Raw genomic sequence first — 14913 nt, 5'->3', positions numbered from 1 at the left:
GCCATAGTTTTAGTTTATAATTGATGATTGTTGTGGTTGCAGAAGCGCTGGAAATGGCTAGAAAGCGCGACACAATTCTTTAATGCTGAAGAAAATTTTGACGCTCGTCACCCAGATGGTGAGAAGTCTCAGATCTTTTCCAAACTAACAGCATAGACAGACTATGTACCCAACCGTATCGAAACACTATGAGGAAGAGTTGGCTTCTCTTGCCCTGGGTGGTAGGGCAGTTTGAATTCGAAACTTCGTATCTCTTTGTCTGTTTTTTCAAAGAAAGCAACCCTGTGCCGGGCACCCAGCAAATCATTTACTTATTTCTGTGCGTACTTTTCAACTACAACAACTCTGGATACGATTTGGCTAAGTAGCAAGTTTCATCCGGTCCTTTGTGTGGAGCACGAAATTTTAAAAATAAAGTTTGCATCTTGCGAGATACTGAAAACAATATTTCTGTGAAGACAACAATCGTGCCTCCGGTTTCATGGTGGATCAAGCAATGGGATACTACAATGAACATCCCACAATGGTAGGGGGATTGATTTGTAGAAGTTAATTTTTTGGATTGCGGACCCTATCTTCATCTTCATTTCGCACACTTCGCAAAATTCGCCATAAAACACGAATGCGTGCTCGGATTGGGCTGAAATTTGGCACACGTAAAGGGCTCATTAAGGCGGATGTCAGTACCAACTTTGGTAGGAATCCAATGAACATTCACGGAGTTATGACCGATTATTTGCGTAAAATAAGGTCGAAGGTCTGTCACGCCTACAGGGTAAACCCCTTGGAGGAATCAGTTAAAAATTGATATGTAGATGGAGCAACCATCGTAGGAGTGCCTTTTTGTGGTTTGAAAGGAATCGGGATAAAGACCATGGAGATATGACACAAAACCCAACTGTGTCAAAATTACGCGATCGATTTTTATGAATAAAAAAACTATTAGTTTTCGTGTCTACCAGGCAACCCGCTTAGAGCAACGAGCTGAAAATCAGTGTATAGCTGGAATAATCATCATAGAAAGTCCTTGCAGTGGTACAGAAGAATCGGGTTACAAATCACTGAGTTATGATTCGAAAGGCAACTACGTGCAGCAAATGCGAGATCGAGATACTCTAATAGAACAGTCACCCTAATAAAGCATTCAGCTGCATTTATAATTTACTCAGTTATATTACATTGCAAGTTATTCTGTAGGAAATTCAGCTACAAACAAGTCACCCCGTAGTCATATCAGCTAGAAGAAGGTACCTAATAGAGAGTTCAGCTACAAAGAAGCCATCATGTAGAGAGTTCAGCTCAAATAAATCACCCTGTAGAGAATTCAGCTACAAACAAATTGCCCTGTAGAGAGATCAGCTAGAAGAAGTTACCTTGTAGAGAGTTCAGTTACAAAGAAACAATCATGCAAGAGTTTAACTGCAAACAAATCACCCAGTAGAAAGTTCCGCTATGAACAGATCACACTGTAGAGAGTTCAGCTAGAAACAAGTCACCCTGTAGAGAGATCAGCTAGAAACAAGCCACCCACAGAGAGTTCAGCTAGAAGAAGTTACATTGTAGAGAGTTCAGCAGTTCAGCTGCAAACTAATCGCCCTGTAGAGAATTCAGCTGCAAACAAATCACCCTGTAGAAAGATCAGCTAGAAGAAGTTACCTTGTAGAGAGTTCAGCTACAAACAAATCACCCTGTAGAGAGCTCAGCTACAAACAAGTCACCCTATAGAGAGTTCAGCTAGAAGAAGTTACATTGTAGAGAGTTCAGCTACAAAGAAACTACCATGTAGAGAGGTCAGCTAGAAGAAGTTACATTGTAGAGAGTTCAGCTACAAAGAAACCACCATGTAAGAGAGTTCAGCTGCAAACAAATTACCTGTAGAGAGTTCAGCTAGGAACAAATCGCCCTGTAGAGAATTCTGCTACAAACAAATTACCCTGTAGAAAGATCAGCTAGAAGAAGTTACCTTGTAGAGAGTTCAGCTACAAACAAATCACCCTGTAGAGAGTTCAGCTAGAAACAAGTCACCCTGTAGAGAGATCAGCTAGAAACAAGCCACCCACAGAGAGTTGAGCTAGAAGAAGTTACATTGTAGAGAGTTCAGCAGTTCAGCTGCAAACTAATCGCCCTGTAGAAAGATCAGCTAGAAGAAGTTACCTTGTAGAGAGTTCAGCTACAAACAAATCACCCTGTAGTAGGCATGAGGCTATTGTGCTCCAAAAATTGAGCATTATGCTTTTGAGCAGTGCTCAAAAAATCACCTATTATGCTTTTGAGAATTGCCCATTATTCCCAAAAATAATTATGCCACCATAATTGGCTAATAATGCCAGTTCATTGCTGTATCAGGCCATTTTCATTGATGTTTAAGCTTCCAATAGTCCTGAATTCTTTAGTTGGTTGTTGTATTAGAATACTTCATTTCAATATGACTGCTTTATTAGAGTAAATAATAGTCAGTGACTGTTCTATTAAAGTTTCCGACTGCTCTATTAGAGTATCTCGATCTTTTTTAACGGAATTGTGCAATCTGCAGATTTTTCTACTGTTAAAGCTTTATAATCTCCTCAAAATGCTAGCATAATTCCTGATTCCCACACATACCTATTATGCCTAAAATTATTCCGGCATAATCGCCGCATCCCTACCCTGTAGAGAGTTCAGCTACAACAAGTCACCCTATAGAGAGTTCAGCTAGAAGAAGTTACATTGTAGAGAGTTCAGCTACAAAGAAACTACCATGTAGAGAGTTCAACTAGAAGAAGTTACATTGTAGAGAGTTCAGCTACAAAAAAACTACCATGTAGAGAGTTCAGCTGCAAACAAATTGCCCTTTAGAGAATTCAGCTACAAACAAATCACCCTGTAGAAAGATCAGCTAGAAGAAGTTACCTTATAGAGAGTTCAGCTACAAACAAATCACCCTGTAGAGAGTTCAGCTACAAACAAGTCACCCTGTAGAGAGTTCAGATAGAAGAAGTTACCTTGTAGAGAGTTCAGGTACAAAGAAACTACCATGTATAGAGTTCAGCTGCAAACAAATCGCCCTGTAGAGAATTCTGCTACAAACAAATTACCCTGTAGAAAGATCAGCTAGAAGAAGTTACCTTGTAGAGAGTTCAGCTACAAACAAATCACCCTGTAGAGAGTTCAGCTAGAAGAAGTTACATTGTAGAGAGTTCAGCTACAAAAAAACTACCATGTAGAGAGTTCAGCTGCAAACAAATTGCCCTGTAGAGAATTCAGCTACAAACAAATCACCCTGTAGAGAGTTCAGCTAGAAACAAGTCACCCTGTAGAGAGATCAGCTAGAAACAAGCCACCCACAGATTGTTCAGCTAGAAGAAGTTACATTGTAGAGAGTTTAGTAGCTCAGCTGCAAACTAATCGCCCTGTAGAGAAGTCAGCTGCAAACAAATCACCCTGTAGAAAGATCAGCTAGAAGAAGTTACCTTGTAGAGAGTTCAGCTACAAACAAATCACCCTGTAGGGAGTTCAGCTAGAAGAAGTTACATTGTAGAGAGTTCAGCTACAAAGAAACTACCATGTAGAGAGTTCAGTTGCAAACAAATTGCCCTGTAGAGAATTCAGCTGCAAACAAATCACCCTGTAGAAAGATCAGCTAGAAGAAGTTACCTTGTAGAGAGTTCAGCTACAAACAAATCACCCTGTAGAGAGTTCAGCTACAAACAAGTCACCCTATAGAGAGTTCAGCTAGAAGAAGTTACATTGTAGAGAGTTCAGCTACAAAGAAACTACCATGTAGAGAGTTCAGCTACAAACAAATCACCCTGTAGAGAATTCAGCTAGAAACAAGTCACCCTGTAGAGAGATCAGCTAGAAACAAGCCACCCGTAGAGAGTTCAGCTAGAAGAAGTTACATTGTAGAGAGTTGGGCAGTTCAGCTGCAAACAAATCGCCCTGTAGAGAATTCAGCTGCAAACAAATCACCCTGTAGAAAGATCAGCTAGAAGAAGTTACCTTGTAGAGAGTTCAGCTACAAACAAATCACCCTGTGGAGAGTTCAGCTAGAAGAAGCTTAAGTTACCTTGTAGAGAGTTCAGCTACAAAGAAACTACCATGTAGAGTGTTCAGCTGCAAACAAATCGCCCTGTAGAGAATTCTGCTACAAATAAATTACCCTGTAGAAAGATCAGCTAGAAGAAGTTACCTTGTAGAGAGTTCAGCTACAAACAAATCACCCTGTAGAGAGTTCAGCTAGAAACAAGTCACCCTGTAGAGAGATCAGCTAGAAACAAGCCACCCACAGAGAGTTCAGCTAGAAGAAGTTACATTGTAGAGAGTTCAGCAGTTCAGCTGCAAACTAATCGCCCTGTAAAGAATTCAGCTGCAAACAAATCACCCTGTAGAAAGATCAGCTAGAAGAAGTTATCTTGTAGAGAGTTCAGCTACAAACAAATCACCCTGTAGAGAATTCAGCTAGAAACAAGTCACCCTGTAGAGAGATCAGCTAGAAACAAGCCACCCGTAGAGAGTTCAGCTAGAAGAAGTTACATTGTAGAGAGTTGGGCAGTTCAGCTGCAAACAAATCGCCCTGTAGAGAATTCAGCTGCAAACAAATCACCCTGTAGAAAGATCAGCTAGAAGAAGTTACCTTGTAGAGAGTTCAGCTACAAACAAATCACCCTGTAGAGAGTTCAGCTAGAAGAAGTTACATTGTAGAGAGTTCAGCTACAAAAAAACTACCATGTAGAGAGTTCAGCTGCAAACAAATTGCCCTGTAGAGAATTCAGCTACAAACAAATCACCCTGTAGAAAGATCAGCTAGAAGAAGTTACCTTGTAGAGAGTTCAGCTACAAACAAATCACCCTATAGAGAGTCCAGCTACAAACAAGTCACCCTGTAGAGAGTTCAGCTAGAAGAAGTTACATTGTAGAGAGTTCAGCAGTTCAGCTGCAAACAAATCGCCCTGTAGAGAATTCAGCTACAAACAAATCACCCTGTAGAAAAATCAGCTAGAAGAAGTTACCTTGTAGAGAGTTCAGCTACAAACAAATCACCCTGCAGAGAGTTCAGCTACAAACAAGTCACCCTGTAGAGAGTTCAGCTACAAACAAGTCACCCTGTAGAGAGTTCAGATAGAAGAAGTTACCTTGTAGAGAGTTCAGCTACAAAAAAACTACCATGTAGAGAGTTCAGCTGCAAACAAATTGCCCTGTAGAGAATTCAGCTACAAACAAATCACCCTGTAGAAAGATCAGCTAGAAGAAGTTACCTTGTAGAGAGTTCAGCTACAAACAAATCACCCTATAGAGAGTCCAGCTACAAACAAGTCACCCTGTAGAGAGTTCAGCTAGAAGAAGTTACATTGTAGAGAGTTCAGCAGTTCAGCTGCAAACAAATCGCCCTGTAGAGAATTCAGCTACAAACAAATCACCCTGTAGAAAAATCAGCTAGAAGAAGTTACCTTGTAGAGAGTTCAGCTACAAACAAATCACCCTGCAGAGAGTTCAGCTACAAACAAGTCACCCTGTAGAGAGTTCAGCTACAAACAAGTCACCCTGTAGAGAGTTCAGATAGAAGAAGTTACCTTGTAGAGAGTTCAGCTACAAAGAAACTACCATGTAGAGAGTTCAGCTGCAAACAAATTGCCCTGTAGAGAATTCAGCTACAAACAAATCACCCTGTAGAAAGATCAGCTAGAAGCAGTTACCTTGTAGAGAGTTCAGCTACAAACAAATCACCCTGTAGAGAGTCCAGCTACAAACAAGTCACCCTGTTGAGAGTTCAGCTAGAAGAAGTTACATTGTAGAGAGTTCAGCAGTTCAGCTGCAAACAAATCGCCCTGTAGAGAATTCAGCTACAAACAAATCACCCTGTAGAAAGATCAGCTAGAAGAAGTTACCTTGTAGAGAGTTCAGCTACAAACAAATCACCCTATAGAGAGTTCAGCTACAAACAAGTCATCCGGTAGAGAGATCAGCTAGAAGGATCACCTTGCAGAGAGGTCAGCTACAAAGAAATCACCCTGCTTCATCTTTTCTTCTTCCTGTAGTAAAGAAAAAAATGATAGATTAAAAAGCCCTAAAGCTGGCCATAGGCCGGCTTTGAGGTATACAAATACAAAAAGAAGTGAAATCTAATCCAAAACAGCCAAGCTGTAAAAAAAGAGTGCGGCCCTGAGAAAGGCTATGGTGAAAAAAGATGTGAAATCCAAGGTGGCGGCCAAGAAATGACTGTGATGGTAGGTTAATGGTAAAAATTTTAATAACAACAATTCTGGTGAATTTGGTGCCACTTGGTCTTGGCACAAAATTTACCTGAATTGTCGTTATTAAAATTTTCACCATTAACCTACCATCACAGCCATTTTTTGGCCGCCACCTTGGATTTCACATCTTTTTTCACCATAGCCTTTCTCAGGGCCGCACTCTTTTTTACAGCTTGGCTGTTTTGGGTTAGATAGCATATACCACTAACAAACTCAGTCTGCAAGAATGGTATAGGTTGAATGCAGAAATATTTCCAGATCCTAGCTGTAAGGCTTCCTTAGCAACTTGTCTAGGTTGTGTAGGGATTCAGTCATTACCTGGCCTGGGAAATTTTCTGCAATTCAGTATAGCAGTTGGTTTTTATTTCAGTATAGTCATTGATGTCAAGTTTCTGCATTTACAGGCATCAGCCTTCTTGCAGGTCCCTATGCATCCTATTTTGTCTATCTAAGCAACTCAAGTTGATGGCTTAACTTTTATTTGCAGTAATTTTTGTTCTGTAGGAACCCTGAACCAAAGCCTCGACCTGAATTTGGACAGATTACACAACTACTAGCTGGTAATCATAACTATGTGTTGGGCTGGTCTGATGAAGACAAGCAATATGGTGGTGAAGAGGCTATGAAGTTGGGAGGTCATTTGGAGTCTGCTAACAACCTTTATTATGACCTTCAGATGACATATAAGCAATACAACCAATATTAGTTGTTTGTACATAGTTATTTATATATTTGTAATGTGTTTTTTGCTCTTGTAGTTATTTCTTAATAGCTACTTCTTAGCTTTTTTTGCATTTTAACTAAACTCAGGCCTTTTTATTTTTTGTGTGGTTAATCCTTGGATATTTAGCACCAATATTTGCATATTTTTGTAGCTAGCTAGCAACTTCACTCCTATCATGTACAGTGCCATTGTAGTTTATTCTATGTATGAGAATTCATGAATATCTAAGATAGGATGGTGGGCTGACCAGGGCTGCCTAGAGAAATTAAGGGGCCCAGGCCAAAGAGTTAAAGTGGGGCCCTTGGCCCAAGTTGTAAGGTGAAGACCAAAAAAAAAGGTCACAACCTGCTGGTAATGACAATAACTACCCATCACCAACCATATCTCCTTATCTATAAGCCTGCTACACTGCTCCTCTGAAGAATACTGTGACTGCTCTATTAGAGTATATCGATCTTTTAAACAGGTATTCAGGGGGGCCACCTGGGGCCCGGGGTAAATTCCACAGTTGCCCCCCCCCCTGTGGGCGGCCCTGGGGCTGACTAGTCCACTTTCTGTTACCAATAGTCTCGCATGGCCAGACTATTTTTTTCGCCAATCATCACTCAAATAAGCGATCGGGCCATGCGAGACCATCCTTCACAGTGTGGAAAGTACTTACGCCAAAGGTACCGTAGCTACCGTAGGGAAACTTTGGCGCCATTAAAATTTGGCGAATGACCATAAATTCGCCAAATTTTCCCCATCCAAATATTTTCGCTGGTGAAGAAAACAGCAAACCAAGCCTCAGACTAATTATTCTACTCAACCAAGAACTACTAGGCCAGGTATCACGCTAGAGCAAGGCTTGCCTCGACTATACCTCACTAGCTATACTCAGCTAGCTAGCTACTGTACACGTAAGTAAACTACTGAGTACCCTCAAACCTCACTCGAACCTGACGGGCGTGACAAGTAGCAAGTCCTACCATATTAAGTATTGCCATCAGTATATCCCTTTTCGATATTCTACAATACTTGGAACTATATTTTTACATTATCACAACATATTTAATTCATTTTATACCATCAATGGAAATACCATTCCTTGCTCTGATAGCCGTAAAGATCTTGGTATCTATTTCTCTGATAGTTTATCATGGAGATTACACTATCAAGACATTACTTCTAAAGCTTATAAATCTTTTGGATTACTTCGCCGCATATTTAAGGAAAGTTACTGTTTGGAACTAGGAAGAATCTGTATGTTTCAATGATTAGATCTACTTTAATGTATTGTTCTTGCTTGTGGAAGCCATATTTACTATCTGATATTGAACTGTTAGAAAGAGTACAAAGGAGGGCAACCAAATATATTCTTAATGACTACACCAGTAACTACAAAGAAAGGCTTTTGAGACTGAAACTTCTTCCACTGATGTATATTTACGATTTAGCTGACATCATGTTTTTTATAAAATCAGTAAAATTTCCATCTGAAAAGTTCAACATATTAAACTTTGTAGAATTTATCTCTGGACCCACAAGATCAGCAGGTTACAAACTTAGACACATGATAGCATCTATAAACAGTGTAATGAATTCCTACTTCTACCGTATACCCAGATTGTGGAACAGCTTACCATTAATTGACCTATCCCAAACCCTCCTAACTATCAAATTCAAACTCAAGAATTATTTTTGGAATCATTTTGTTAACAATTTTGACAGTAATAACCTATGTACTTTTTATTTCCGTTGCCCCTGTTCCAAATGTTTAAACATTCCAGCTCCTACAAACTATTTTATTCTTTAACTTGTACTCTTTATAGCTACCCCTTGTAATTATTATTTGTAGTTATATAGCTTATTATAATTTGTAAGTAATTAATTATGGCTACCAGTGCAAGACACTGGTAGACCTTCAGTTCTGTAATTTAATTGTTATAGGCTCTTAAACATTGTTTAATTTTGTTTATTCATCTGTACAGTTCTGTAAAGTATTAATAATAAAAATAATAATATACCATCTGCTTTTATTACATATATTATCAGTTGCTATTCTCATCTCTGTGCCTATGTTTCCACAGCTGATTGGAACACAACAATATTCCAAATTAATAGGGGAGTGTTCCAGGGAGATCCACTGTCTCCCCTTTTGTTTAACCTAGCTATCAATCCATTGTTTGTTTTCCTTTCAAAGTCAGAACATTGTGGGTACTCTGCTGAGTTATTTGCTCCCCATTCAACTGATTTACCTCCACCTGGTGTACCTATTTATGTTTTTTGGTCTGATTCTTCTACTGACTCTCCTGCTGGTTGGTACAGAGCTACTGTCACCTCCTATCATTGTGATGGTTCCTGTAGTTTACATTATGACAACGGTGATATAGAGCCATCAGTGGATTTACATACTACTGTGTGGTGTTTTACTGGTCGTTACCGTAAGAACTTTCGAGTCGATAAACCGATCAACACCCAACCTTCAGCTTCTGTTAGGGCAGCTTTTGCTGAACCAAAGACGTGTTCCTCCAATGTTCACAAAGCAAACGGTTTTGCTGATGATTTGACTATCATTTCTAGTAAAGTTGACTTACATCAACAAGCTCTTACTTCATTAGTGCTGAAAGCTGCTGACATCTGCTTTGAGTTTCAACCTCCCAAATGCATATCTCTTCATTTTAATGGCCATCGTGTCGTGCCCACTATACAGAGTTCTCAATGTCTAATGGTAATACTATCAATATCTGTAGTATTAACTGTACGAAATTTCTAGGCAAGACAATTGGTATTTCTCCCACTGCTACTCGTAAGCTGGCCTCTGACAACATCAAACAGCAAATCTTATTGTATCTCCAGCATACACTGTGAAAAAAGTAAGGTCTATAACAGTCTTATTATGTTAGCATTGGAATGAAATAGTACAGTATATATTAATAGATTAGGACTTTACTATAACAAGCTTATTGAATACATTTAAGACAGTCATATATTAGAGACTAAATCACTAGTATAGTGCGGTGTATTATCAGACTATACTAAGCCTATTTCAACTATATATTGGCTACTATACTACTGTACTTTTTTACTTTCCTATAATCTGTGGCTACCTTAATTAAATAATTTCTATAATTATATTTGTAATGAATTTAATTCTGTAAATATGTTAAAACCACAATAGGTACAGCTAGTAAAACAATGTCTCCTTGGCCATGACAGTATCAAATCAATTTCATCATTTATCAGTCTTTATCCAACTGCAGCAGGTAAGACAGTAAATACAATTCACAAGTTCCATTACAAATTACCTGTATTATCATCACTATGTAGAACTCTATGACAATCTGTTAGCCGTCTGGTAGAACTGTCCCACAGCTCTAATACAAAGATGGTAAATATAATGTTTATTCTGGACAATCGTTAGACTTACAGTTTGTAACAATAAGAATCTCATAAAACCGAGGCCTTGTCTGGAACCTAGCATTACCATGTAGAACGGCGGCTAGGTCCCACAACTCTATTAAAGATGGTAAATATAATGCGTATACTGAACAATCATTGTACTTACAGTTTGTAACAATCTTTTAAAACTGAGACTGAGTCTGAAAATCCATGTACAACTAAGACAAGTCTGATAACACCAGGCCTCACAACCCTAAATGGAGGCAATCATAATTCATATACTGGATTATTTGGTGTACTTACAGGTGTTATCAGTGAGTCTAACCAGACATAAAACAGCCACTTAGTATGTGACTTTGTTGGACTAACGTGTACGTAAGCTCACAAGAAGCATCTGATACACTGATAACCAAGTCCAAGAATCTTGTAATCACTAAGTACAACTGAAACAAGACTAAATATAATATAATTTGCATACTCTCAGTGAACTTACTTTTGTTAGCAATACGAGCATGGTCAGTGAAATAAGGACAAACAAGATGGAGCAGGTTCTTGAAAGCACTCAACTCATTTACAGTGCCAGACAAGGTAGCAGCCATCAGCTGTTGATAAAAAGTAGTGAAAAACGTGAACAAATGAGACCGGTTCCCAGAAGAAATGAGATCAGTTTCCACAAACCTAAACGAAGATAAATATAAATTGTACACTAGACACTCTCAGTGTACTTACTTACAGATGTTAGCAATATGAAGAATCTCCTAGAACTGAGACGAAGTCTGCAATTCCTACCCTACTGAAAAGAAAATGAATAAAAACACAATCAGGCTTAATGCACTTACAGCTGTAAGTAATTAGAAAATGACGTTGAACAACTCTGTGAAAAAAGAACAAAACTGTCCACATATGGTCGCTACCGGATATGGTCGCTACCGGATTGTTTAACGGAAGCAGCTGCCATTGAAGGAAACTATCACTGCAGATGTTGTACACTGACAGCCTGTAGAACCAAGAGGTTCGACAAGAAACTGTACGTCTGAAGAGAAAATATACAAAATCACAAGAGCAGACCATACATACTCTTACCGTTGATGGCTGATGAACTGTGTCCCATTTGCAGGCCAATGTCATACAATACACAATAAACAATTTAATACGGCTAAACCTATCGTACAAGCTATCATTTTAATCTAATACTTACTCATCTAGAGCTGTTTTTGATGGCTGCCATTGAAGGAATTGTCCACTTGGCCGCGCCACTTCACCACTACTGTGACAGGCCAGCAGGGATGTACAGTTGTGGTCCATAACTATCATTGTAGCTCATTGGACGATGGCACCGATCGCGCACACTCTCTCCGCGAGATACACCGTCCGAGCGACACCGTAATATCACTCACATTTACAACCTGATACAACAATAGCGACAAAGATGGCAACTTAATTGCATCTATTACGCATGCGCACACCACTGCCCCCTTCAATTTTAGACTAGCATTATTTTTTTTATTTTTTTTTATTTTATTTAATGCTTTATGGTGAAAAGTGACACCAAAGGTCTGATGGTAACTTGCACCATCAGCCTGCCTAAATACAAAATTATCTACAATTATACAATGTTATGTTGATTAAGGGGGCAGGCAACTATGTCCTATGGCTTCCGTGGATTTAAAATATGTCTTTATGTGAAGCTCTATAGTCAACACAGACATTATTATCTAACTGATCAATAACTGATGTTGTAGTTGAGGCCTTGAATATCTGTTTAGCGCAAATCTGAGTAAAAATCTTCAAAGCATGTGTAAACTATGGCACAATTATCATTTTTCAGTAAAATTGATTCTTCTTCTACAGCTGATGATGAAATTCTCTAAAAATTTTTGCAGAGGCTTGTCATAGTATTATCTTGAAAAGTATGGAATCAGATTTTCGTATGATGTTATTACCCGACTACTAGAGCACCAGAAAACCGGATCAATTTTTTCTTACAAATATTGAGAATTCCACAGCTAATTTGAAAAAGGAATTCCAAAAATTGCTTCCATGCTTTTGTTACAAATCCACTTAGGTAGCAGATTATAAAGTTTGAACACCATAGAACTAAAACTGAGAAACTAGTTTCATAAATTCCATAACTGTGTAGGTTTCTACAACTTTTTGGTCTTAAACACAAAGCTAAAACTTTTAGTGAGTGTTTTTAACTGGAGATGATGATTTCTTAGTGTTATAAATGCATCTGATACAAAAAATAATGGATAGCAAGCAGGGATCAGTAGAAAGCAGTTATTTTCAGGTGAAGCCATAGGAATTAGTAGTGTGCCCCCACTGCTTGAAGTATCTTAGTTTACTAGAGTGGTATATCCCCAGTATATGGAACAGTTAATTGTTTGTTATTTTAGTAGTTTTTCAGTAAACCCTCATTCACTGATGTTTTACTGAGAGTTTAAAACTTAGTAAAATAATTATGTTCCATATACTTAAGTTTACTGACACTTTACTATCAGTATAACTACAGTAAGGCATCTTAACAAATTAGTAAACTAAGAACCTTCAAGCAGTGCCCCTTAATTATAAATGTTTGAAGTTTGTGACTGGAGGTCTGGATTGATGACAGGTTCTGCAAGGACAAAGGAAGTGAAAGGTACAGTTGTTGCTCTCATCAAAATTCGTTAGAAAGTGATTCCATAAGAATGATTTAAGCTTAGATTTGAGAGTAGAATATGATGTGTTTATATCCATTATCGGCATGGCATTCCACAAAGATGGTAACCGATGGAAATAAGAATGTCGAGCTGTGTTGTTAAGGTGTTGAGGTATCAAGAGTTTATTGCTTGCTCCAGCCCTAGTAGTAGAAGAGTTGAAACTGATAAAGTTGTTGATGTTGAACTGGTAGGTTGGTGACTTTAGTGACTTGATAGCAAACAGTATGTCCTGCAGTTCAAATATGTATATGAGGGGAAGGAGCTTCAGGTTAATTAGACAATCTTTGTAGCAGCTGGTGTAGTCATTAAGGATGTGTTTAGTGACTCGGCGTTGGATTCTCTCAAGGTTAACAATGTCTTTCATCAAATGTGGTCGCCAGATCTGAGTACAGTAAAGTAATTGCGATCTTACCAAGGATACGTACAATCTAACCAAGGTAGTAGGTGAATGATTGCAGACAAATATCCGTCGAATTAGACCAAGTGTTCTGTAAGCACGGGAAATGATGGTTTTATGATGTTTCTCCCAGCTCAGATCTTCAGATAGTATCACGCCAAGATCCTTGTGAGAATCTGCATGAGGTATAATGGAATCAGACATTGAGTATGTTGTATGGAATTTGCGTTTGAATGATAAGTGAATAAATTTCTTTATATTGAAATTTAAGTCATTGTCCTGTGACCAGGCGAAAAGAGCGGTAATGTCATCTTGAAGGTCTTCCTTGTCAGAAACCGATTTAATGTGATTAAAACATTTGGCATCGTCTGCAAACTTTAGAAGCTGGCATTACTACGAAGTTTTGCAGGTGTGCTAACTGTGCAAGAAAATCTAGATTTGTATGACTCTTAGATTGAATAATTCATTTTTCTTGTATTACATGCTTTGCCATATGAAAATATGTGCGTATGAAATTATCACAACAAACTGAAGCTATAGGTAGCTAGATATACTAATAGTGATTAACAGAAGTGTAGCTACCTATGGTAAAATCAGCATGACTTTGTTTGGTACAGTAAAAAAAATCTTAAGTCACATGGGATGGTGATAATGAGATGGTGAAGCTAAAAATGAGACAATAATGAGATCTGATGGTGAAGCTAAAAATTTATCACATTTAGTTAAGTAAACAAAGCCATACAAAGAATGTGTATTAAACTAAAGTATAATCTGTTTCCCATAATATAAGATGGGATTTATACTAAAGTATAAGATAGTTAGTATAATGTAAGACTATACTGAGATTATTTGTATAGTTTAAGCCATTACATATACCATCTTATATTCCTCTTTTTTCACAGTGGTATTGACAACTGTTCTATTAGAGGGGAATACAAAGTGTGGATCCTTAAAAACTTTGTTACATTTGCTCTTCACTTTCATATTGCTGCGGAGAGGTTTACAATGTCATCCATTCAATCTGCTCAATCATCTGTGCTGAGGTTTGTGAAACAGTGGCTAAACTTACCTCGTAATTGCACTCCAGGAACTGTTTTCCATCCTGATGTTTTAAACCTTCCTTCCTTGCCTCATCTCAAGGAATCTGCTAAGCTATCTTATATCCTGGCTGTTGAACGCTCTGTTGACCCAATTATTGTTGAATTGCGGCATTCTCTCTTGTCTAATGTCTTTCAGGATGCACCAGATGTTATTTTTGATGCTCTTTCTGCTGCTAAATCTTCAGTTTCTAACATCCATTCCTCTACTTTTAAAAGCAAGGCTCGTACCAGTTTACAGTCCTCTCATGTTCACTATTGGAATTCCACTCTTGAACCATTGACTGTACAGAATAAATTCCTGGATATAGTTGCCCTAGAACAAAATTGTCCCTTGTGGAAGAGATTAATGTATGGTTTACCTGAAAAGCAACTTTCTTTCTTA

The 14913-nt window shown here is 38.3% G+C and overlaps 1 protein-coding gene and 1 long non-coding RNA gene across 3 annotated transcripts in view; one reads left to right on the top strand and one right to left on the bottom strand.

The window, feature by feature from the left end:
* LOC136250837 (uncharacterized) overlaps positions 1–7123 on the top strand; it is a 134243-nt gene extending 127120 nt beyond the window's left edge. The window contains exon 17 of the mRNA XM_066043162.1: positions 6735–7123. Within this exon, the coding sequence (XP_065899234.1) occupies positions 6735–6936 (202 nt within the window). The 3' untranslated portion in view covers positions 6937–7123. The remainder of the gene's footprint in view (positions 1–6734) is intronic.
* Positions 7124–10065: 2942 nt separating this feature from the next.
* Positions 10066–11089, bottom strand: LOC136250863 (uncharacterized). Of its 2 annotated transcripts, XR_010698779.1 has the most exons (7): positions 11065–11089; positions 10829–10937; positions 10639–10778; positions 10502–10588; positions 10364–10450; positions 10242–10310; positions 10066–10190 (listed from the first exon to the last, which is right to left on the bottom strand). It is a non-coding gene; the product is annotated as an uncharacterized lncRNA (long non-coding RNA). The 2 variants fall into 2 exon arrangements; XR_010698778.1 differs by lacking the exon at positions 11065–11089 and having other exon boundaries at positions 10829–11005.
* Positions 11090–14913: the final 3824 nt, after the last annotated feature.

Source organism: Dysidea avara, chromosome 3 (genome assembly GCF_963678975.1).
Source record: "Dysidea avara chromosome 3, odDysAvar1.4, whole genome shotgun sequence".
In the NCBI taxonomy this organism is placed as follows: domain Eukaryota; kingdom Metazoa; phylum Porifera; class Demospongiae; order Dictyoceratida; family Dysideidae; genus Dysidea; species Dysidea avara.
This window is presented reverse-complemented; position numbering and strand designations above follow the sequence as displayed.